The following is a 25,308-nucleotide window of genomic DNA, read 5'->3' as shown; positions in this document are numbered from 1 at the left end:
AACTGTTGGCACAAATTTGGACTCAGACTGTTAACTGTTATCTACAACATCACTGTGTTCAGGAACATCGAGATTTACCTTAATTGGAGCTAAGAGATCTAATATGAACCAAGAATAACAGCTGTGCAACCACTAAAGTATGTGGCCAAATACTTTACAAATTTCCACATCATTAGATAAAGATTATTAATCACATAAAAACACATGCAGAGCTTTGTGTCCATTATCAGCATTGCTGTTTGTTCAAAGGCTGGGACTCTGTGTTTTCTGTTTTCCCCCATTATTTTTTCTGTCAGAGAATATTTAAAAAAAAGCACTTGATATCGTCATGGATCAATGATCATGGTAATTTGAATGTAAAAACATAAGATTATAGAAATATTTACTCCCCAAAAAGACAACAATCTGTTTCTCTTCCCACTGTCCAGATTAAAATTATTACAGCGTGTTAACATTGGCACAACGTGAGGGGCTCCTCACTCTGTTCTGACCTTCTTTATCTCCATGTCCCATTTTTACAAGGTGTCAGGCAGACACGACACTGAGGCAGTGGGCGTTATCTGGAAAATGACAGGCAGCAGGGCAGGAGGAGGCGTAGCTTGTCCACACCCCAGGGTCAGCACAGGAGCCAGGGAGACCAGGCTGAGGGTTACACCACAGGAAGCCGGTTTGGAGAGGTTAAAGACGCCAGGATGATGTTGCTTCGCCATGCAGGGACTAGGTACTGTACGAGCATAATGTAGTTCACATAGTTGTTTTTAAGTGCTGCAGAACAGAGGGATCTTCATGGTCTCCAGGTGAAAAAACCCTAAGGAGGAGAAACATGAGCAGCACTATAACACAGCCCACCATTTCAGTATAGTTGAGTTATATAAATCAAGAACAAATAAAATAGGCTACTTAGTGCCAAATTATTTGGCAATTATGAAGTCGAAAGTTTTCAGAATTGACATTGCAGTTTTCAACACAAAATAGTAAATTGCATTTATTCTAAATTCTCTTCGCTGTAGCACTATGTGTCGAGGCTGTGATCTGCTGTGACGGGACAGTTTTAAAAAGTTTGGCCATGGCCCTCAGGTATTACGGCTATACGGGCTATATTATGTTTTCAGGCCGTCACTCACTACATACAAGATGGTGTCCACCTAGATTATCATGAATGCAGTATCTGAAGACTGCTTCTTCAGATTTGGCATAAACATTCACTTGAACTCAAAGATGAACTGATTTGAGAAATATAGAAGAAAAGTGAGTGCTCAGTGGGTCTAGAATGTAAAATAGTTGTAAAAATACCAGGTGCTCTTCAAGGCGTAGGAATCACTGTAGAAGACTGGTGAGAAAAAAGGTCAAGGAGGCAGCCAAGGCACTATGATGTAAAAAAAGAAGACTTGTTTGTCGAAATGCGCTGGTCCCCATTCCAATAAAGGATTTTTATATTTATTTACATCAGAGTGCCTCCACCGCCTCCTTGACTGTTTTCCCACCAGTCATTTGTGCTTCTCCTACAATGAACTGATTTGATTTGGTCATAGGTCAAAGGCCAAGGTCACTGTTCCTGCAAAAAACATGTTTCTGGCCATAACTCAAGAGTAAACTCACAAAATTTAATTTTCCATTTTCCAATATCACTGTGTCAGCTAGACCGTATTTTCCTAAGACCAGTGGTGACTGTACTTTTAAGAGTAAACAGTCTATTTGTTAGGGACTATTTTCAGTGGCAGATGAATCCACATTTGTATCTGGTAGTAGGACGATTGATAAATCAATAAATCGATCAATTGAATTGCTGCATCTGTGCCCGAGTGAAGAAGGGCACTGTCCGGCCTCTCCCAATAGGGGGCGCTACGCACTCGCTGTGAACCACTCCCCGTGGCGTTGGTAGTAGTATTCCTGAGCTGCTGGTTTATCAGCTCCACCATCATCATCATCACCACCACCAGACGTGTTGTTAAACTATAACACCCATCATTAGCCGCGGGACGATCCGCCGCTTTGTGGAGGACCCAGGTCTGACAAGGGGTTCGTCTGCAGCCGGCTGACGTAAGGCGGCCTCCCATAAGCCTGTGCACAGCCCACCTCTCCTCCTCCTCCTCCTCCTCCCCACCGCCGACCCCCAGCCTCGCCCACACAGAAGAAGCAATGCATGAAAACTCAAATCTTTTGGAGGCTTGAAGGAAAAAGAGAGAAAAAAAAAAACAGCCCCCCAATTCACCTCACGTTTTTTTGGGGTGGCGGACGGGTTGAGCTACAAAACACGGTGACAAAACCCAATTTTTTGAAGAGGCAAGCTCTTTTCTTTCTCTGCTATCTGTCAGAGTTGGCCAGACTCCAGTAACTTGTCCCATTGATCTAAAGCTAAAACGGCCCTGTGCGCCCACACAGCCAGCCCCGCGAGGGAGCGGGGTGGGTGTAAAAACATTTTTTCACCCTCGTGGGGTTTTTTTTGTTTGGGCTCAATCCCCAGCTCTTTCAGGGGGCATAAAGAAAGCGCTGCGCTCAGCAGGGTCATGTGGGCGAGGCCCGGGGGGTAGACTATAGGTGGCGATTAGGGCCTCTAATGTGCAATGAATCCTCTGCAAATCACATGATATGAACTAATGTCGCCATTTAATGATAAAACAACAGCGACTGGGTGGGAAGAGCCACCCTGTGTGTGTGGGTGTGTGTGTGTGTGTGTGTAGATGGCAGTGTACAGCTGCACAGAGGACAAGAGGGCAGGAATGGATGACAACTGCATTTCTCAGGTTGTGTGCCTCAATACACGGCGCAGGACCGGCTAACGGACGGGAGAGAGTTGAGCAGGGACAGCTGGGATGTGGGTTAAAGTGCAACAGCATATTTTCTGCTTCCTTTTGTCCTTTTTGGTCTGATTTGTTTTTACACCGATCCTTCACTGTTGCGTGTTGCACGAGAAGTTATAGCTTCTTCCAAACTGAGGTTGACAGTATCTGGATTACATTTGATGGATAACAACTGTCCCCCACCCTCCTCCTCCTCCTCCCTCCCTCCCTGCAGACACAGACAGACACAGAACAGTGTAACCTTGGCTCTGGCTGGTGGTGGGGGGGAGTGGGGGGCTTGGATTAGGTTAAATTTAGGATGGCCTGACCCTATTTGGTGAGCCATAGTGAAGCAAGTGAGTGCAGCAATCCCTCCAGCGCAGTCACCAACCTCATCTTTTTCCAAAACGCCCACTGGCTGACACATCAGCTAGTTGTACACACACACACACACACACACACACACACACTGTTCCACTTTGAAGCCAGGATCACATTCCCCTCTCTCATATCTTAGACAGCGACTACCCTCTTCTTCTTCTTCAGGAGTAATGGCTGATATTAAACCGTTTAACTGGTTTGTTGTTGATGATGTGAAGTGTAACGTGATTGACGTGATACAAACTCAATTTTCACATTTAAAGTTCTGCAGCAGTTGCATTAAAAATACTTTTTAATTTTTGCTTTTTTTTTCCTAAGAGGGAGAGGCAGCACTACAAGATTGCAATCAGGAAACCTTTACGTGGATAAATATCTCACAATACAGTATGTTAACATCATAAAATACTGTTAAATCATCCTTATAAATAAATGTTAGGAATCTTATTCTGCTTAGACCAAACATGGCAGATCGTACAGGATATATTCACATATTATAGATATATAACATGTAGCTACAAATGAGTTGCAAGAATTTTAATTAAGCTACTGTCATGAAAAAATACAAATTATGAAACAAACTACAGTATGATCCATTCATGCTGTGTGATTAATACTGCAGAAATACACCACCGCAAAAAGCAAAGCAGCAGTGAAACATCACAGTCCTTATAAGTCTGTAGTTCCCCCATGATCAACCTGTTTATTAACACATCCATAAACAAAACAGCCCAGATTTTACTGCACCCACCGCTCCCTGATGAAGTGAAGTGAAGATAAAACACACACAAGAGCTGAAGCCGTGGTCGTTCATCTCTGCAGCTGAAAGGTCACGTAAGGTCGTCGAGGTTCGGAGCAAAGTGAGGAGATGCTGCTGCTTCTCTCACCCCGACTCCTTTTAATGTTTAGATAAATTCTTATTTTTGCTTTTTATTCGACCTCTGGAGAGACAGAGGGAAAGACTCACAACTTTATTTACAGTAGACGATTTTACAGAAACACTATTAGAGAGTCATTGATGCCTGTGCCCTGGTGCATTCAGAGCTCAGGTGGAGTCAAACAGGTGCATTGTGGGTGCTGTGTCCATACCCTCGGCTGACCTGTAGGTGTCCCCGCAGAGCTGACCTCTCCTCTCCTCTCCTCTCCTCTCCTCTCCTCTCATACAGTAACTCTGTCACAAAGCTCTTTCTTTCTCTCCATGCGGCCCTTCCCCTCTTTCTATGGACGGACGGACAGTCAAAACAAGCCGCCCCACATGACCGCACACTGTACAAATGCCACAACGTTACATCATGTGTAGTATTATCAACCACACAGTGGGATGTGAGAAGGGAGAAGCCCTCAAAATGTGCCAGGGGTAGTCCACTGGATTGGATTTTTTTTTTTTTTTTTTTTACTGATTTTGAATTTTGAGGCTTTTTTTTGTCAATTTGTGGTAAAAACAGACCTCTCAGAGGGTTTTCCATTTCTGTGACTCTACAAGATGGAAACTGAAATTTTGATGTGCAAATCATTTTCTCACTAGTTTTCTGTGAAGTGAAGTGAAGTGAAAGGCAAATAGATGCTAGCAGCTGCCTTTTATGGACACCGACATCACGTTCTCTGTATTGAAACTGAAGATAGGATGCTTTTTGACCTAAAGTTAGAAGAGTTCACTTCCTGGGAATTGTAGGAATTATAAAAAGCTATTATTTATCTAACTTATTTACATTCCAACTGATAAAAAAAATGTCAATAAAATAAAGTTTCTCTCTCTTAGAACTGCAGCAAAAAATCAGGCTGGGAGTATGACTGGATTACTGAACGGTAATCCATTACTGACCAAGAAAGCATCTCTATGAAGTGACTGTTGTGATATCACTCCTATTACTTCAGTATAGGAGTACTTCCTCTCCCACTGATGTTGAACGACTAGCAGCTAAAAGGTGTGGGGGGAAATCATTTACAAAAAAATCAAATGTATTTTATTTTATTTTTAGCTGTTTTTTCTCTATTTTTCCCCCCATAACCCACATTCATACATTTTTTACCTAATCAATTTTGTTTATATGATTTGATCTTTTAGAAGACAAAGCCAGAAGTTTATCAGTGTGTTATCACAGTAAACAAGCTTCTGTCAAACAAACCGACATCTTTCCACATGAGCCCGCAGCCAGGCCTCCCAGAAACAAATTCATCACACTCCTGAAATACATAAAGAGGGCCTGAGGTATTTGTGCTGTGGGCTGAGTGTGAATTTGTGAGGTGATTAAAAGCTAAATATAGCCTCCTGTCTGTTCTGAGCTGCAGACTGGTGACTCGGTGGCAGACCTTCTCTTTCTGTGGTTACTTTTCCACCACAGGGCCAAGTGGGGCTTTACAGGGGCCACGGGATCCAAGATGGATATAAAAAAAAACAGCAACACTGGAACCGCTATCATGACCTTGGGTCTTGATGTCTTGCTACTGTAGCCGCAACATTTAAAAACATTTAAAATGTCTTGATGCTAGTGGAAGTCAAGTAAAAGTCTAAATCTGAGGAGTGGGGATGATTTGCATTGGATGAAATGTGGTGATACCATCAAATTAAGATATTCAATAGGATCAATTTAAATTTACAGACTTGTGCTCAGTAAATAACTTGGAAAAACAGCTGGTAGCTATTGGTCTGCACCACTTTGTGACCTCTGACCTTTTTAAAGTGACTACGAGGAGTTTCGGAAAGCGGAAGTGTTTTCACACTACATTTCCCATGAGCCTCTGCGCGCAAGGTGAAATTCTTGGACCGGTGCAAGACGGACGAAAGCGAAAACATTTGCCAAGAATGTTTTCATTAATCAAGAATGAAAGTCAGAGGTTCGAAGATGATCAGATACCGTCGTAGTTCCGACCATAAACGATGCCAACTAGCGAAAATAACTATAAAGACAAAACAATATATTTATCGAAAATGGACCCATTTGTGGGCAATGTAGATTCATCCACATTAATATGAGACTCTTTTATAACCAAAAGCAAACTCCTCAGGGTCTCTTTAACATCACTAGCCAACGCTAACCAAACTAGTGTTTTTCACTGTATCATCAGCTATTTATACAGCTTACTTCACTCATGGACACTCACAGTCAAAGTTACAAGTGTAACTGTTTATATCTGCTCACAACTGTTATGTGTTAATATTTATATACTGCTTCTAAATCTTAAGTAAAGGGCCCTGGTGGCTACATGATCTCAATAGTTTGTATTAAAGACTTTCTGTTAATGTAGTCTAAAGTTTAAAGTATGATGCTTTAATGGACAGAAAATGTCATGACAAGCACTTGGCTCTGTTTGGCCATGTGTTGCCCTGCAGTGGAAACAAGGCTACTGACTGAGTGACGGGCTGTGGCCTCCAGTCAGTCGTGCCAACAGATCAACTATCTCCCATCACTCTTCAGCCACTGGACCCAAGAGCTCAGCACTCATGTACAGTACACTGTCAGAAGACTGAATGCCAAATACCCCCGGGCAAAGCAATCCAACCAAATCCGTATGCATGTTTTGTTTTTGTTTAACCTGTTTTATTTGACTTTCTAATCTATTTCAGGTATTTTTTTCACTTAATGACTAGTTATGGATATAAAGTAAAGGTGTAGAAAGAAAGAAACATTTATTTTGAGACATTTTTTTATACCAACTACACACTGTACTGTATTCTTGCGATCCCCCATGATGGACAATGATTGTTGACATGTGACCACCAAATGCTAACCTGTTCATCCTTGAGTCCAAGTGAACTTTTGTACTGATTACCGTGGGCGGCACGGTGGCACAGTGGTTAGCACTGTTGCCTCACAGCAAGAAGGTCCTGGGTTCGAATCCCGGGCCGCCCCACACTTGGAGTTTGCATGTTCTCCCCGTGTCTCCGGGTGCTCCGGTTTCCCCCACCACTAAAAACATGTCGGCTAGGTTAATCCTCCAGTCAGTGCCCCTGACCAAAGGCACTGGCTCATAATCTGGAGTTGGTCCCCGGGCGCTGCACCGCGGCTGCCCACTGCTCCTCAGGGATGGGTTAAATGCAGAGAAAGAATTTCACTGTACTAGCTGTATATGTGACTAATAAAGTACCCTTACCTTTATTTTGAAGTCATTTCCTCGAGAACAGACGGAAAAACTTAAAAAAACATAATATCTGTTGCAAACTCTGCAGTCATAGAAGATAGATATTATTATTCAAGTCATAGAAGCCTATTGTAACATAAGCTCAAATAAACAATACATGCATATTAGCCAGCAGGTAGCAAGTGTTACATTAGCGTTACAGCTAGGAAAAAAAATGGCTGTAGCATGCATTAAAGGGGAACTATGCAAGTCCGGCCGCTTTTTTCTCTGTTTTGCTAACCTTCCTCCTGGCCATGTGCATTTGTTTACAACAAATCTGGCGAGAAATCAATCAATAGAGCGGTACATAAAGTTATATACAATGTTACGATGTGTGTATTTGTGTAGTCTTATCTGTCATAAACAAGAGATTACGGGTTACGGGGCGCATTTGTGTCGTGGTGCACAGAGACAAGACGAGAGCTGGGACACCAGGTCGGATTTGGTTGGTTTTTGGCCAAGAGACGCTATGTGGAAATCAGAGAGCCTCCATTCTCCCCATAACAAATCATTTGACCATCACAATCACTCCGAAGCTGTTTAATTAAGGTGCAAATCTTACATAGGTCCTCTTTAACTAGATTTTAATGTTAGTTTTGTTTTCATTAGTCAGATGAAAACAAAAAAACCACTGGCTGCCGAGCAGCTAGCTAGCTAGCTAGCACGAAGCGTTACTAACGCATTAGCAAACTGATAAATGTTTCCATAACGAGTTTGTCTCTCAGCCCACCTCTTTAAAGTTTAAGTAATGTGTTGCAGCTAGAAAAAAGCTTTGTTACTTTGTTGACGTTCACTCAGTTCAAAGATCAAAATCAAATTTCCCGGCAGCGGTAAATTTCACTCGGCACTATCATGTATTGCACAGTGCTGTAAATTGTCACTCAGTTCATGCGTCGACTGAGTCTGTGATGGATATTTGACTCCCGGGTGCGAGACTGACATGCCCTGTCTTTATTTTAACAATTTCTGGATGTGGTTACGAAGTGGGTTTGGCTCTGTGTCTCTGGCTTAGCGTTGCATTTTGACATTCGCTGTAGGAATGCAGAGTGAGGCAGTGAGCTGCTGAGAGGTCGGAGGTCAGAGAGTCTACACAAACAGTAACGCCAAAGACAGTAAGAAGCACTCTTGATGCTGATGTGGACAGTGTATGGATGTGTTGGATGTCTTGTAAATTTCTCCATTTGATCAATAAGACTGATTATTAATATTTTTCATGGACCCTAAATGATGCTGTTTCTCCATGGCTACTAGATTCAATATATTCCTATTGTAATTTGAGGCCCATAGAAATTGCATCTGAGAGGACAAATTACAAATTTGATTGTCTGCAACATGGCATTAGAAAGTGACCCAGCAAATGTATGAACAAATATGAGATTCAGAAAACTGAATAAGAACTGGTTGGATGGGACTAGAAATGTATCTGACAACTGGACTAACTTGCAGACCATGAGATGTGGTTGAAAACTCAGAAAAGAGCCGGTAAGTGGGCTTTAACTTGCTTTTTTTTTTTTTGTCTCACTATAAGTTACAGTTAATTTTCCGAAATAACTATAATATCACATTTACTGATGTGGTTTTATGTGATAACAAGATAATTCTTTGGACGTTACACCTTGAACTAATGAAAACCAGTCTTTTTTTTTTTTTTTTTTACTTACGGTAAATAGGATTGATAAATTTAAGTATTATCAATTGCATAATTTGTGCATAATGACCACGCGGTAAGGCATTAGTCTTGTTAACCAATGATCATGGGTTCAACCCAGTTCAATACAATACCCAAATTTAATAAGCAAGTACATTCACTAGTCCACACGGTTAGTAAAGGTGAATGTGCTCTATGAATGAACTGCAGGTTTTTTCACTTTAAGTAATCAATTGTATATCATATTGGATTTTGTGTCTATCTTTTTTTTTTTTGTCCAGTATATAACCATGTTGTTCTCTCCTTAGGACTATATGATGGAGGAGATGCCAGAAGCTTAAATGCCGAAGTAAGAGTGTACTCCACCCATGCATTGAAGAGTGTGGGAATCACTGAATGCGAGGACAACAAATATGGTACAAAAAATTTATTTAGTAACAGTTTTGTAAACATTTGAGGTAAATGAACATTTACATCAACTTGTTCTTACAAAAGAATCATTCATACACAAGGCACTTCTCTTGTTTAAGACAGCATTGAAAACAGGTTGCTGTTCTGAGCATTGTGAGATGGTTCCTAATCCCTGACGAGCCAGAGAAATCATGCTCTGCATGAAACGTAAGAGGAGAGAGTTTGGAGGAGTCACAGGGACGACGGGCTTTGAACACAACATCCTGTCAGGGCTTCGTATGCAGGGTTAGGGAAGGGCCAGCTACCCAGCTAACACTGTCTCAACAGTGGAGTCATCTGATATGACGTCTAACCAGAGTCCCGACCAGTCTGTGAGAACATACCGAGTGAACACAGAAAAATACCCCAACTGTTTTTTCTCTCTCTCGCTGCTGCTGCTGCTGTTTTTTTTTTCTTTTTAGAAATCTTCAAACTCAACATGATCTGAGCTTGAGATGAGTAAGTTTCTTCTGCCTTTTCTGTGAAGAGCCACTGCGTTTTGGTTTTAAGACATTTTTTTTCCTTTGAGGATCATAGAGATTGGCAGTTTGACGTCACACTCTCGCGCTCTCTCTCTCTCTCTCTCTTGCTCTCTCTCTCTCTCTCTCTTTCTCTCTCTTTCTTCCTCTATCACTACCAATATTAGCATTGTAGAACAGCAATTTTCTTTCCTAAATGTGCAAATCTTTATCAACTACCAAAATGTAAACTTTAGGAATCAAAAACAAATGCAGATAACAAAGGTTTTTTGTCGTTTTGAACAAGAAACATGAATTGGGAAAGGCTGCTTTAACCTGTGTGTTGTGCAGGTGTGTAATCTCCTCTCTGTGTTTCTGTTTGCACTAAATGTCACTTTAGCAACTGAAGTAAGAAACAGTGTGAAACATTATTATACCTATATGGGTACAGATACTCTTACACCATACAGTACCATCATTTTGTAACCTCCCCCTCCTCCACCCCCTTGAAAATAAATAAATAAATAAAAAGAAACAGTTGGTACCACTTTACATCCCTCTTACTCCAGTGTATTAACCTGCACATTAACTGCTGGGGAAGTGTTGACTGTGCACAAACCTGCTTGTATTTCATTGTGTGCAATATGTCATATGATTACTGAGTGATCACGTGGTGTTACGACTGTGTACTTGCAACCCTTCCCCAGAGGTGAATGCACAGGATAACACAGTGAATTAAAGTTGTTGTAAAGTTAAAGATCTTTGAAAGCGAGTGCCTGGGTTGTGAATGAACCAAACAGCACAGGAACACAACAGAGACAGGGGACTGTGACTGCTGATGGATTCAGTTAAAGGTGTGGGTTTCTAACGATCTCTAAGAATCAAGATAAACACAACAAAGTAGAAGTCGTCGAGGGCGACTGCACCGTGGCGTTTTTCCATACTCGCAACGCCAGTCGTTTTTGTCTTCTTTTTTTTTACTTTATCGTAGCTGTTTCGCAATCACAAACTGACTACTACAATTATGCAAATTTATGAGTAAAATTCAATTCAGGTTTTTAAAAAAATAGCACTTCTCAGAATAAAACCAATGACGGTGAAAATCATTTCACTCCCGGAGATGCTCTTTGGTGCGATGGTCAAAAAGGAAGTTGTGGATTTGAGGGCAAAAACATCTGCCAACCAACTAACTATAAAAAAAAAAATACTATCAAGTTTGACCAAAGAGCTTCAGGTTGGGTAGGTTGTTTTTACTGTTGTTCTTCATATCAGATGGTGGCTGTCATGTATTTGCATAATATCTTCAAGATTCTTTGAAGGCAGTATCTCGTCGTTTGTGCAGTTAATGGAGAGATATTCTTATTTTCAGACGTGTTGACTGAAGGCGACACTGACAGAGGCAGGTGTAAGGGACTCTGCTCCTATTTTTCCTCCTTTGTAAACTATAACATGATGGTGGGAACGTTTAGTTCTCTATGTTATTCGACAAATGTGGTGTTTGTAGAGACCCAGGTGGATTCTGGGCACCACAGGAATGACTTCTACCAGCAGTTTTGACCCATATCCTGTCCACACTCTGTCTATGTTTAATAGGAGGACTCTGGGAATATCAGTACATCCCTATCCGTTCCAATATTTATCATTTCTGCAGGAAGTGCGGGGTCAAAACCAAGCTAGCCAACGTGTCAGTGAATCGGTGAGTTGTAGGTCCACACATGCTGGCATGCACGACTACAAGGAACACAATACATGATATATGTTCTATGTTTGTTGATAAAAGTACTTCCCGGATGAGTTAAGTTTATGCAAAATTGAGGAAGTGCTGCAGAAAAAACAATCTCCAAGTCACAGGTCGAGAAGCTGTAACATGTAGTGCAACACGTAGTGCATGTCTGCGCTGCTGAGTCGACTGGTGAACCAGATAAAAACGATCAACAAAGATCTATGAGCAGATTGTCTGGCTACACGTCCAGTAACTGATCTGTACAACAATGCCAGCTACCTGTGCTTCCTCCAGATATAAATAAGCAAATGCTCATATGTTGTTTTGACAAATGATCATTTTCATTTGAAGTAATTAGTCCTTCAGGGTCATCAAGAAGAAGAAGAAGAAGAAGAAGAAAAAGTCGAGAAACACTGTGAGATCTTCCCTCCCAAAACCAAACACAATGGTGAGTCCATCTCGATGCAGAATCATAACATTACAACGTCCTTGGCTCCGCCCACCGCTGTGAGTGGAGCCTTCATAGCACTGCATAATCACATTGTGTGTGTATAAATTAAGACCATCCAAACAAACAAACCTTGCCTCAACTACTCTGCAACTCACCGATTGCACTAAATCAACAACTGCTGCTGATCAAGTCATTTCACATTTGCCTAAACGTCTTTTTTTTTGTTGCTACTCTGCTTTCCTGTCGCTTGTCCCTTTGCCTTCTTATGTTTTGTTGTTGTTTTTTTTGTTTGTTTTTCACTTTTTTGTTTTTTTTCTTCTTTTTCTCTTCTTTTCCTATGCATGTGTGCGATTATTGTGTTTGAGAATCAGGTGCGGTTGAGGGGAGCGGGCCGTTGGTCGGGGAGGGTTTAGGGACATGAAAGGGCTGAGGAGGTTTAGACAGCCAGGTCGTTCGGCCTGGCCCTGATGCTGCTGCTCTTGCTGGCCCGACTGAGCCGCCGAGGGTCTGTGCCGACCGTTACCGGAGGCTCGTGCATCTCCACTGTGGTGGTGGTGAGGTGGCCGTCCTCCGGCTCGCTCTTCCCTCCGCCCCAGCTGCCTGCGTTGGAGGCAGGGCCGGGGCTGCTGCTGCTGCTGCTGGAGGAGGCAGCGTTGGTCGTGTTGGTGATGTTGGTGTTGCTGGTGGTGTTGCTGGTGGGAAGCAGCAGGGCAGCGTCGACAGGCTGCTGCTGCTGCTGCTGCTCGTTGTCGTTGCTGGTGGAGGAAGAGGAAGATGGGGAGGGGGAGGTGGCCTTCATCTCCCGAGTCTGCTGCTCGGTGGCCAGATTGGCCCAGTTCTGCTGCGTGGCCAGCCTGTGGTTGTTGTTGTTACTGATGTAGTAGTGGGAGGAGGGGGAGGGCTGGCGGAGGGAGTCCTCCTGCTGCAGGTCGTCCATCTTGAACTCTGCTGCTGACGGCACGGCTGCCGGCCCCATGGGCGGCAGGAACGCCCCGCTCCCCGCCGTCACATCCGTGTAGTTGGGAGGGTAGCTGAGGCTGGATGGGGCAGTTCTGGAGGCCGAGGCCAAGCACTCGGGCTCCGCTATGTCGACGTGGCGCAGCGACGCACGGTCGGGGGCAAACTCATTTGTCATGCCCTGTTTAACTTTCTTCCATCCAAGGTGATAGATCTCTAACAAATTCAGCAAAAGAGACACGCAAGCCACCACAAGCATAAATATAATAAAAATAGTCTTTTCAGTGGGCCTCGAAATGAAGCAGTCAACGGTGTTGGGGCAGGGCCAACGTGCACACTTGTACAGGGGCCTCAGATGGAAGCCATAGAGGAAATACTGGCCCAAAATGAATCCCACTTCAAACAGGGTCTTGAAAATAATGTTGAACACATAGGTACGCAGCAATGCGCCTCTGATACGGATTTTGCCATGCTCGTCCCTGATTGGCGGCTTTTCCTTCTTGCCGCCACCTCCGCCTCCTCCAGCATCTCCACCGTTTCTATAAAGGAGTTCTTTCTCCTCCTGTAACCTGTTTGCTTTACGCATCTCCTCCTCCTTCTCTTTCCGCTTCTCCTCCATGCGGACGATGTGCAGCACATGGCCCAGGTAGATGAGGGTCGGCGTGGACACGAAGATGATCTGCAGCACCCAGAAGCGGATGTGCGAAATGGGGAAGGCCTCGTCGTAGCAGACGTTCTCGCAACCAGGCTGTTGGGTGTTGCAGGTGAAGTCAGACTGCTCGTCGCCCCAGACCTCTTCAGCCGCGGCCCCCAGCACCAGGATCCTGAAGATGAAGAGGACAGTCAGCCAGACTTTGCCGATGACCGTCGAGTGCTCCTGAGCGTTCTCCAACAGCCGCCCCAGAAAGCTCCAGTCGCCCATGCTTCAAGATTTCTAGCCTATGGAGAAAGTACAGGCTGGAGCGGACAAAGAAGGGGAGGGGTGTCAAGACAACACAGAGAAGAGAGAGGGACAGACGGACAGACAGAGAGAAAGAGAGAGGGAGAGTAAGAGTTAAAGAAACTTCTGAATCTGTCGATAGTTGGTCTGAACATTCGACATCGCAAAGAGCATCATTTTAAAGCCTTACCCCGAGGTTAAACACTCTACACATACGAACACACAAGACGACACAGGGACACGGACGAGAGTGGCGGCGGCGACGACGACCAGAGTCCGACATATTTCTCTTTTTCATAAATCGCTCGGCAGAACTCGGCCTTTATAGAAAAGTGCCATGTAAGCGTCGCATATCGATAACAAATCAAAACATGGCATTCCCTTCAAACACAGACGCTTTTTAGCAGCTCGGATACTGTATAGACCACCTGTTTGACTGAACCACAGCTCACTCTCCCTTTCTCTCTCTCTCTCTCACTCTCTCACTCTGTCAGGCTTCTCTCTCTCTCTCTCTCTCTCTCTCTCTCTCTGTCTCTCTCTCTGTCTCTCTCTGTCTCTCTCTCTCTCACCTGCTCGCTCCACTGCCCAGCAGGCATGTGCTGAGATCAACATTATAATGTTCGAAAACAGCATTTAGCAGAGATGGGGCTCTGGTGTGGCACACGCACGTGCACGTACGGGCACGCACGTGCACACACAGACACCGACACAGACAGACACACACACACACACACACACACACACAAATACTGACATTCACACATACACACCACCCTCCCTTCTCCAGCCACTGTAACACCAAAGCCACACAAATACAAAGATGTTACTGTAATTCCAAAAATCCTGATAATTATGATTTAGTAATAATAATAGCCTAATAAATTATCTGAGATTTAAGAGGGAAGTTTTTAAACTGTAACCGACTGAACTAAACTGAAATTTCTTTTTGATAAGTTTTTGTAATTTTGTAATGTTCTGTAATCAATGAAATTACTTTATCTTTTTGTCAGAAATCAATTTTGATGACTTCCAGGACTTGTTTGCTCAAAAAAACAATCTAATATATAATTTGATATATAACATTTACTCAAAAAAAATATGACACTAAACAGACTAAATGAGCGGTTATGCCTGATAAATGACTTGATTTTATCAATTTTGGAAAGTCTATCTTCTTCACTTCATTTGATGCCACAGATTTAGGTACAACTTTAGAGGTTTTTCAAGTCACATTTTAAAGTTAAAGTAGAAACGGGTCTTAGATAGAGATACAGACATCTTACCTTGTGTCTTTGAGCAAAGCACCTGTTGTTATCCTTTCCATCTTTTAGACAGTAACAGTGTTAAGTCAAAACATGATCCAGACAACAAATTCAACACAAACTGAGAGCGGAAAAGGGAAACTTACTAAAATATTGGTGTATTAAAGGTAATAAATCCATCGACTAGGGTTCACAATATGTATGACACCTGGAAGAGAGAAACACAAGTCAAACAGTTAACACAGTTGTGGCAGTAAATCTTAACAAGTATATCACATAAAAGAGTGAAAGGTATGACTGAAAACTGTCGTTTTCTAAACCACAGTTTGAAGGAGCTGGTATAAACACATGAATCTGAGAGTTTGGGACACTGCAGCATTTTAAGCCACACACTCAGAAACAGTTTGACCTTGTGAGGACTTAATTGTGACTTTATTTTCTCTGGGTTTCACAGGTATTTGAGGTATTTTTGTCGCGTGGGTGGTGAATGTTAACAGACAGACCCAGGTTCAAATACAAAGCCATACCTGCCGGCCTGACAATACAGAGTGTGCCAGAGTCCACACACTCCCTTTAAGCTCCACAAGCTTTGTCAGGCTTTTGTCTTTCTATTAATTATCATATAATAAAGTAAAGTCTGTACTCCCCTCGGAGTCACAGGAGAAGTTCTCACAGCAGCAGAGTTTATCCGTCATACCTTTAGACCGGAGATGTCATACTTAAACACGAAAAGCAAATCCATCTGCCATCATTGGTGCCATCATCATCATCATCATCATCATCATCTGGAGCGGTGAAGAGCGTGTAGACCTCCCGCGGCGCAGCGACCCTGTCCCCGCCTCTGTCTCTGTCTGTCCCCCTGATCTCAAACCTGTCGCTTCTCTCACAGCTCTACAAACTTTCTTTTCCTTCTTTTTTTCTCTTTTTAATGCGGCCACACACTCATTCATGCACAAACTTCTCCAGCTGTGTGGTCTCTCTTTTCTTTCTTTCTGTCTGGCTCTTTGTCTCTTTCTCCCCGTTTCACTCGCGCAAAAGAAAAGTTTTTTTTTGTCCTTTTGTTGTTGTTGTTGTTGTTGTTGTTCTTAGTTTTTGGAGGCGGCTTGGAGTCGGAGATGGGGCTCGGTTAGACGGAGCTGCCTCCCGTTTCCAGCCATGTCTGGACTGTCACATTGTGTGACCATGCATGAGTGAATCCACCGAGTCATCAGCCTGTCCGGACTCACACCACGCCCCTGCCAAACCTCCCCAAAGCCACTCCAGCGTGTGCGCAAAAAAAAAAAAAAAAAAAAAGAAAAGTCGCCGAAAAATGCGCATGAAAGTTTCCCCCCCAAATTTTAAAACAATTTAATCAAAAACGGATCGTGATTATCTTAAAGTAAACTACTTGAAAACATTCACAAAAGTTTTTTAAACTCCAGCAACAGCCAGTTTACAGCTGAAAACAATATTAGAGGTTATATTTGAATAGAAAAGTAGCTTTGAATGATCATGGTCACTATAAACTCATGGATGACCCCATAGATGCACTGTATAGCTACTGTCCAGATAAAGCACTGCTCTATGAGGCTCATTAAGTCTGATATATGATGCACCAGGGGAACACATGGTGAACAAATACTGTACTGATAAATGAGAATGACATGCTGCCATGCAGAGCTGCCAAACTGTTTTTCATTGTATTACTAATAATATAATATAATCTCATCACAGAGCTAGTGCAGACTAAAATATTAGGGCAACAAACAGAAAATAAAATATTTTATAGACCAAAAAAAACACCTGGTGTCCCACCCAGTGAGTGGCAGCAGAGAGACACTAACACACTAACACACACACACACACACTGTACACACACACACACACTGTACACAAAACAATGAGCCACGCAGTTTTTGGTTTTAGTGATTTATGTAAAATTTAAAAAAAAAAAAAAAAAAGACTTCAAGGATCAAAGTGCGAGTGTATTAAAAACATCTTAGGTACAAAACACAATCACAAACATTACATTTTCTTCTTTCCTCGAAAAGCTGTTTGCAGTTAAACGCAGAATTCACACACATACTGTGGAAGAAACTACTGTACAGAAACACAACAACAACATCATCTAGGGACTGGATTGGTTGTCCCATGAAAACAATGTCAGGCTGTTGCAGAAAAAGCAAGGTCAAAGGTCAATGCAGAGCAGACACACAAACAAAACATGTTTTAAATAAAATAAAATAAAGCAAATTTCCAAATCTGGATTCAGAGGCCTTCAGTGGTGTGTCTGCTGTGACGATGCTCACATAGCACCTTTTGTGTTATGTAACATCAGTGTTGGACTTGAATCAGACTGAATTTTGTAATTGACACATCAAATAAATTGTCCAGCTTGTCTCAGGTCCCACTTCTCCGTTTTTTTTCTAAACACCAATTTTGTAGACGTGGCTGGCTGATCCAAGTTGTTTGGATGGAAGAAGGACAAAGACGATTTCACTTTGAGATCGGCCGCCACATCAAGAAAGAGGAGCAGTGATTAGTGTTGTGGCTAAAATAAGGCACATCCTGAAAGCTGATACAGCCAGCTGGGGTCAGTACACACACACACACACACACACACACACGCACACGCACACACACGCATACACACACGCATACACACACACAGACACAGACACACATTCTCATTGCTGCAACAACAACACAAGTCCAAACAGCACGGCAGCAGGTCTGAGCTGAGCAGGACAACTTCGGATCAGTGTTAAAAAAAACAAAAGCCCAACCATGCAAATTCTTTTTGAAATAAACACAATATCTTTGAGTTAAAAACAAATATCACAAAATGCAAAAATGGCAATTCACTACATTGTCATCTTTGCATTATAATCACATTTCATTGATTTTGAATTGATTCATATTTCTGTGTCTTGTGAGATTTGTTTTTGCCTCTTTTTTTTTAAAGACTTTCATACTCAGATCAACTCTGCTGTTTCAGTTTCACAGCAAACATTTTTACAGTCTAAACATAATTATGTTTTACCTTTTTATTGCTTGGTGTGCTTGTGTAGAAAAAAAATGCAAAACATTCTCAGTGTGTGATCCAGTTATTTCTCACAAACACTTCAATTTCAAACACTTTCAGTTCAAGTAAAAAGACAACAGACACTGTTTGATTGAACAGTGCATTAAATCTATTAAAGCACTGTGGTGTTTCATCTTGTGCAACACAGTCCTCAGTAACTATAAACACACAATTAAAATAAACAGTCTATTATTTATATGAACTATCAAATTTCCAAGTTAACTTTGTGCTACAATCACTTGATTCATCTGCTTTTATCAGTTACTGCAAAACATGTATTTAACATTTAAAATCAAACGTCAACTGTTGTAAACTAAACACTAAACGTAATCACAAAGGCACGCTGACCTTTTTTTTTTTTGCTTCACTTGTCAACTGCTTTATTTGTTCTTCTACTTTAATACTAAAGTAACTCATCCAGACTCTGTGGACGGTGTTTGTGCTCCTCCCACTGTCACCAGCAGGTGTCAGCGTAGACCCACTCTTCTCTCTGAGACCAGTCACTCTTTGGGAGCTCACTCAAGCAAACTTCAAACTCTGATCAATAAATTAATCTCCACCCCTTCACAAAATCAATCATCACCTTCCACTGTAGGAAAAGAAAAGACGGCATCATGAAGATGTGAAATATCAACCATCACAGGTCACTCATTTTCTGTTGAGGTCGTTTCCACCTGCTTCAAACGCTTCTTTACCTTCCCATGAGACAATTCTGGCGGATGCCCACATTTAGAGCATAATTATCAACCTGTCGAGACAAACTATGACTATTATGGGTTGTTGGATTTACAGTTTATGGGCTTTGATTCTCATCTTTCTCCCTTCAACACATGGTCTTGTTGCTGGATGAATCTGTGGAGGAGGACAGCAGCATCTCGTTCTTCTTATTCTGCATGAGAGCGTTCTCCCGCGTCACGCTGTCCCTGTGGGAGTAAGCGTGCTTCCTCTTGTCGGACCCGTTCGTGCACCTCATGATCGCCTTGACGATGAGGTAGCCCAGCTCGGCCACGTTCAGCACCATGCAGATGGCCGACGAGGACACCATGAAGATGGTGAAGACCGTCTTCTCCGTCGGCCTGGAGATGAAGCAGTCCACCTTGTTGGGGCAAGGCCACTGCTCGCACTTCACCAGCCGGGGCATCTGAAAGCCGTCGTAGACGAAGTACAGCGCGTACATGAAGCCGGCCTCAAAGATGAGGCGGAAGAACAAGCTGCAGGTGTAGGTCCACCACAGCGTGCCCGTGATCGGCAGACGCCTCTTCTTCAGCGTCTCCAGGTCGGTGTCCGACATCTTCTCGGTGCCGTTGGAGGCCAGCATGGTCTTCTTGTCCCCGCGCTTCCTGTAGGCCACGTGCATGGCCACGAGCAGCGCCGGCGTGGAGACGAAGATGAGCTGCAGGCACCACAGGCGGATGTGCGACACCGGAAAGAAGTGGTCGTAGCAGACGTTTTTACAGCCGGGCTGCTGCGTGTTGCAGGTGAAGTCTGACTGCTCGTCGCCCCAGACGCTTTCCGCCGCCAGAACCAGGATAGTGATGCGGAAGATGAAAAGGACAGAGAGCCAGATCTTCCCGAGACTGGTGGAGTGTTTGTTGACGCCGCCCAGCTGTGCATAGAGCGCCCCCCAACTCATGGTGGACGGTCAGGACTCTGGAGGCTCAGATAACCTGAAGAGGAGAGGAAATGAGCAGAAGATTAACGTTGGAAGAGTTGTACTTTTTGTCGTCCTACAGTTACTTTCTTAGTAGATTGACCTTAGGCTTTTGTATTATAGGTTTTTGGACAAGGTGCAGAGAGTGGCATTAACGCTGACAATACATGAAATGAGTAATGAATGAGAGTTTCCACCAGTCTCAAGGAAAGGGATGAAAACATAACCCTGAGAGAGAGGGAACTGGGTGAGGACATACTGTATGTCTTATAATATCGTTTTTGTTTTTGTTAGATTTTCGCAGCTGGATAATGAAGAAAGCAACAGGGCAAAGTTATTAGTACCTATTATTTTATAGCACTTTTGCAACCAGGACATAGACTGTGTCCAAAATCACTTAGTAACTCATTATGAAAATAGCACTAGGCATGTTACAAGTGGTTGTTTTTTTTTCTCTGTGCTGTTTTTCTGTCTTTCTTTCTTTCTTTCTTTCATACTTCATACTTCTTTTCCCAATGCATTGTGAGTGTGAATCAACTCTACAGGGTAACAACAGTACAGGATGGTAAACACGCTAGTAGTGGACGAGGTCCTCCAGCCCCTCCAACAACCTGTGCACACCACTGCTGAAAATACAGTCAGTGCTTTCCACTTAGACTTGACCACATACTTATTGTTTATGGAGTATCCAGCTCTTTATTAGCATCATTATCACTCTGAATAAATATTTAACTGTCAGCTACTTTCATAGGTGTGTTACAACAGGCCACTCCTGTATTTTCTTTGACATGTGCTTCAATGATTCCTTACGTAAAAGTGATATAATGTTTAGGGCGGGGTTAATTAATTTTCTTATTTTAAACAATTTAACTGATCTACATGAGCGCGCTCTTACTTTCTAAGTAGCTAACGGACATTAATCATGTTAAATTGTAGATTTGTTCTTTGGGCTACTCGGTCTCATCAGAAGCTGTAAAACAAACAAATAAATAAATAAGAACTCACCTGTCTGTGTGGAGCTGATTTGAAAAAAAAAAGAAATCAATCAGTAAAATTCAGTAGTTTTCCATGAAGGAGCAGCAGGGATAAATAAATCCTGTTATTGATGACCCGAAGGCAGCTGGTGCACGCGCTGCAGCAGAATCACAGCTCAGCTTGTTTGACCGGACTTTTCTTCAAGTCGCACCTGACATCACGGGGGGCGGGGCCAGACCTATGGGCCCGGCCGGGGGGGGGCGGGGCCAGACCTATGGGCCCGGCCGGGGGGCGGGGCCAGACCATAGGGCCCGGCCCGGGGGGGGGGCGGGGCCAGACCTATGGGCCCGGCCCGGGGGGCGGTGGAGCAGGTCCAGTCCTCACCTCGTGATCAGGGGCCCGGGGCAAATGTTATTATTTGGCCCCCACTGTACAAGACATTACTCTGCCCACTGTGTGTTCTGTGTGTTGTTGTGTGTTGTTGTGTGTTGCTCTATGTGCTGTTTTTCCTAACAGAGGTTGATTGCTCTGTGTGTGTGTTTTATGTGTATTTATTGGTATTCCTATGTTTTTATGTATTTTGGACATCCTGGCTGCAAATCAATTTCCCAACTGGGACAATAAAGAGAACTTTGAACTTTGAAGTCAGTCGCCCGACCCCCCACCCACACAGACACCCAGAAACATAATGGAGCTCAAATTATTGGATAATTAGCCCAATTAACAACAAACTCTTTTTTTCCCCTCTTTAGACTAAGAAGTTAATAAATACATTTATTAAATTGAATAAAAAAATTATTGGTTACAATACTGAAAGACGACTTCTCCATTAAATTACGTTTTTTATAGGAAAAATGACCAGTAGTGGATTCTGAAATGTGAGTATTAACTATAGTTTCCTTGTTTCCTATGACAGTGACCTCAGCATTTTGGGGCTTTTGATTGACTGGTATTTGTAGCCTACTAAAAAAAGCTAAGTTCTGTGGTATATTATTATGTTATATTACAAAAAATGTTATCATTATATTACAGTTGTTTGATGAATTAACAGTGGATTTCTCTCCAAATACACAAAGTTGTAGAATCACAGTAAATGGAAAATACTCTTAAGTACAACTACAAATTTAAAAATTAAATAGAGTTAATGTACCTGAGGATAAATGTATTAATGTCAAACAATGCAGTTGTTTTTGTTACACAATATTGTGTATTTATCTTAGGGCAGATGACATGATCAATGCTAATTTTGATATTGTGAATAACATATCAGGTGATGCCTTTAAAACATCTAATGATATATAAATAGTAGTCTTTAAAATGTACCAGAACACAACCAATGTGACATTTGTTTAAAAGTTAAAAACCTTTTCTATATCTGGACTTACAAATGTGTCAAACATAAACTGAAACTCCACACGATGTGCTACTAGTGAGCATCTTTATAGTTTCTGTTTTTATAGTAACTTGTCACATTTCACAGATGTGGGCCAGACAACACGATCATGTGACAGTCACTCCGTCCTGGTCTCACTGTGAAATGAAATCTGCAACAGGAGCAGAGCAGAAATGTCACAGCAAGACTAGTCTAAGCCTCGTGACATGTTTCGTTTCAATGTTGCCTGGTATTTAGGAGTTTATCAGTAACCACGAAATGCAACGTGCATCATTGATTTGTTTTTGCTGCAGGGAACAGACCATTATAGTTCTCAGTCCAGAAATACTCAGTAAAACTTAATTATTAAAATTTCCCTCATGGTTAGGATAATAAACAACAAGTTGTGTCAAGTGAATTGAGTAATACAAAAACTTACATAAATGTACGATTCCATTGTTTTTATTAGTCAAAACGTCATTGTGCTTGTGTCTCTTGCTCCTTCATATGTCATTTGCAAAAAAGATCTGATGTTAGAGATTAAAAAGAAGAGGTCTTAAGGTCAAATATAAATTGTTTTCGTTCACTAGACGTAATCATTTGTTTTCTTGAGTCCGGGCCCTGAATGCATCTCAGTGGTCCTTCTTCAGCTTCGCTAGCCCCATGAGGAGCTGGTCTCTCCTCTCCATCCTGGCCGACAGATGCTGCCGGTCACTGGGAATCAGCTCACTCATCTCCTGTGGGCAACAGGCAAGGAAACATGTTAGGGTCTTAGTGGGCGGAGCTCCTCAGTCATTGGAAAACAATGAGTTAGATCATAGTAAATTACATATCTGAAATAAACTATAGCCACGCAGAACTGATTGAATACAGTCATACACTGCCACTTTATGTAATATCCATTTGTTAGCAGCACAACTTGATCTCAATGAGATAAACTAATCAGATAAAAGTTCAATATTAATTTATTCCCTACTGTATATCAATCGCAACATTAAACCCAGTCACCTGTATTATTGGTGTGCATATTTATGGCACGAGTATATGGCAATAAATCCATACTTCATACAACAGGACTTGTAGCCAAAACTAATTTAGCATGTTCCTCCTTTAACAATAACCTTTATAATGCATACAACTCAAAATACTTCCAAAACAGTAATCAATATACAGTTAATACATTTCCACAAAATGTCAAGTACCAGACCAGGGCTGATCCCTCTTTCAAAATTGCCTCAGTTAAGCTTTTTTAAACAAAGCTACTGGGAAAACAGAGTTGCAGCTGGAATCTGTTTTAATTGACTAAAAGGAGGTGGTCTGATCCCCTCGTCCTCAAGTCCAACATGTCAGAGTGTCCGTGGATAAGATACTCAACCACAAGACTACAAAACCTCCAAACAAAAGCAGTCCCCTTATCATTTACAGCTGCCGTCCTCTTCATAAGAGCAAACAAACAAACTTTTCAGTTCCACCTAAATGGGATTTTCAGTGGAACAAACCCCGAGAGAGAGAACCTGAGTTTATATTGTGTTTACAAAAGTTAAATCAGGACGCTGGTTTGGTCAACACTAAAAGGGAATGTAAGAGTGTAACATTTTTAACAAAAACTCAAACCAAACCCAAACTTGTGTGACTTCTATTGTCCTCTAAACTATTTCACCTTAAAAACTATTTATTGTTGCTGCTCAGGGTTTCTTCACATGATGACCTTCTGCGGCTAACGTTTTAACAGCCAGTGACAGCATGTGAGCACGGAGGAGGGAGCTTTATGGTGCCGGGGTGAGAGGGGAACTCTTAACTTTAAGTCATGCAGAACTAAGAACACCATTTGACTGAATCAGTGAAAAGAAACATTGATTGAATAAACACCAACTTGGATAAATGATTAAAGGGATAGTTCAACATTTTGGCAAATTGGCCCATTGCCATAATTGCTATAGTCATAGCAGTAGGTTCGTTACCTTTAATTGTAGGTGTAAGCTATTTTCAGTACGGCGGAGCGCAGCAGCTGGCTGCTCAGAGCTACGCTATGGAGGCTAACGGAATTTCTTGGTTTCCCTCATTAAACTCATCAAATACAAAATCCCAAAACTCCACAGCGCTTTTGTAGACAAGTTGTGACCTGCAAAACCACCACGCTATGAGATAATGATGGAACGATACGAAACGGAGCCGTTTTCGAGGTAAATTCATACAAAACCGCTGATGCGCGTTGTGTTCAGTGTGGTGTAACTGTACATTTAGAACTATGTCAGTTCATAGTGATGACGTCACCGGTGCACCGTAGCCTAGGGAACAGGTAGCCAGGGAGACGGGCAGTTGTGTACGGGAGTTAGGTAAATAAACATTCACGCTATACTTACAGCTGGACTCACGTAGTTATTTAATAACACGACATGGTGTCAGAAGTCCTGTAGTTGGCGTGGAGAGAAGAAGCCCGACGAAAGAAAAAAAAAAAGAGAGGATCGTTTCGTTTACACCTGCAACGGAAAGAAAGTGGAGGACAGGATGAGCCACGGAGGAGACGCTAACGGTAGCAGCAGGGAGCTAACGGCAGCAGCAACGGCAGCTTCAACGGCAGCACAGAGAGTCGCCGGGGGGCCGTGCGCTACGTTTAATATCCAGCCACCGGAGTCCTTCGACTTTTCAAAGCCGCAAGAGTGGGACAAATGGATCCGGAGGTTTGAAAGATTTCGCCTGGCAAGCAATCTGAACGTAAGCTCCGACGAGAATCAAGTCAACACACTGATATACTGCATGGGGGACGAGGCGGATGACATCCTACGTGGGCTTACTCTACCGGAAAGACACACTTACAAGGGGGTACGTGATGGATTTCAAAGTTTCTTCGTGGTCAAGAAAAATGTAATCTACGAACGTGCTAAATTCAACATGCGCAAACAAAGAGAAGGAGAGCCAGTGGATTCGTTCGTCACTGCATTATATGCGCTAGCAGAACACTGCAACTATGGGGTGCTACATGACGAGCTAATCAGAGACAGACTCGTCGTTGGACTGTTGGACAAGGGGCTGTCTGAACGCATGCAGCTGGACGCAGAACTCACCTTGGACAAAGCTGT

General features: G+C 42.6%; 3 protein-coding genes and 1 long non-coding RNA gene across 5 annotated transcripts in view; 1 reads left to right on the top strand and 3 right to left on the bottom strand.

Annotated features, from left to right (window-relative positions):
• Nucleotides 1–522: 522 nt before the first annotated feature.
• On the top strand, nucleotides 523–9,735 carry LOC146965401 (uncharacterized). Its single transcript, XR_015034580.1, has 3 exons — nucleotides 523–721; nucleotides 9,234–9,341; nucleotides 9,460–9,735. It is a non-coding gene; the product is annotated as an uncharacterized LOC146965401 (long non-coding RNA).
• Nucleotides 9,736–10,792: 1,057 nt separating this feature from the next.
• LOC146965400 (gap junction alpha-3 protein-like) lies at nucleotides 10,793–16,401 on the bottom strand. Of its 2 annotated transcripts, XM_085764350.1 has the most exons (3): nucleotides 15,864–16,401; nucleotides 15,313–15,374; nucleotides 10,793–13,921 (listed from the first exon to the last, which is right to left on the bottom strand). In XM_085764350.1, exon 3 carries the CDS (start codon nucleotides 13,884–13,886, stop codon nucleotides 12,444–12,446), a length of 1,443 nt encoding a protein of 480 aa, XP_085620476.1. In that variant the 5' UTR covers nucleotides 13,887–13,921; nucleotides 15,313–15,374; nucleotides 15,864–16,401; the 3' UTR covers nucleotides 10,793–12,443. The 2 variants fall into 2 exon arrangements, with proteins under 2 accessions (XP_085620476.1, XP_085620477.1); XM_085764351.1 differs by lacking the exon at nucleotides 15,313–15,374.
• Nucleotides 16,402–17,089: 688 nt separating this feature from the next.
• gjb8 (gap junction protein beta 8) lies at nucleotides 17,090–20,903 on the bottom strand. Its single transcript, XM_085765274.1, has 2 exons — nucleotides 20,887–20,903; nucleotides 17,090–19,897 (listed from the first exon to the last, which is right to left on the bottom strand). Exon 2 carries the CDS (start codon nucleotides 19,861–19,863, stop codon nucleotides 19,054–19,056), a length of 810 nt encoding a protein of 269 aa, XP_085621400.1. The 5' UTR covers nucleotides 19,864–19,897; nucleotides 20,887–20,903; the 3' UTR covers nucleotides 17,090–19,053.
• A 1,777-nt stretch (nucleotides 20,904–22,680) lies between these two features.
• The window catches only part of cryl1 (crystallin, lambda 1), a 36,748-nt gene continuing 34,120 nt past the window's right edge, over nucleotides 22,681–25,308 (bottom strand). The window contains exon 9 of the mRNA XM_085766060.1: nucleotides 22,681–22,965. Within this exon, the coding sequence (XP_085622186.1) occupies nucleotides 22,861–22,965 (105 nt within the window). The 3' untranslated portion in view covers nucleotides 22,681–22,860. The remainder of the gene's footprint in view (nucleotides 22,966–25,308) is intronic.

The sequence above is a fragment of the Trachurus japonicus genome, chromosome 21, assembly GCF_045865225.1.
Source record: "Trachurus japonicus isolate A0001 chromosome 21, Traja_1.0".
In the NCBI taxonomy this organism is placed as follows: domain Eukaryota; kingdom Metazoa; phylum Chordata; class Actinopteri; order Carangiformes; family Carangidae; genus Trachurus; species Trachurus japonicus.
Note: the sequence above shows the minus strand (reverse complement) of the source record. Positions and strands in the feature narration are given on the sequence as shown.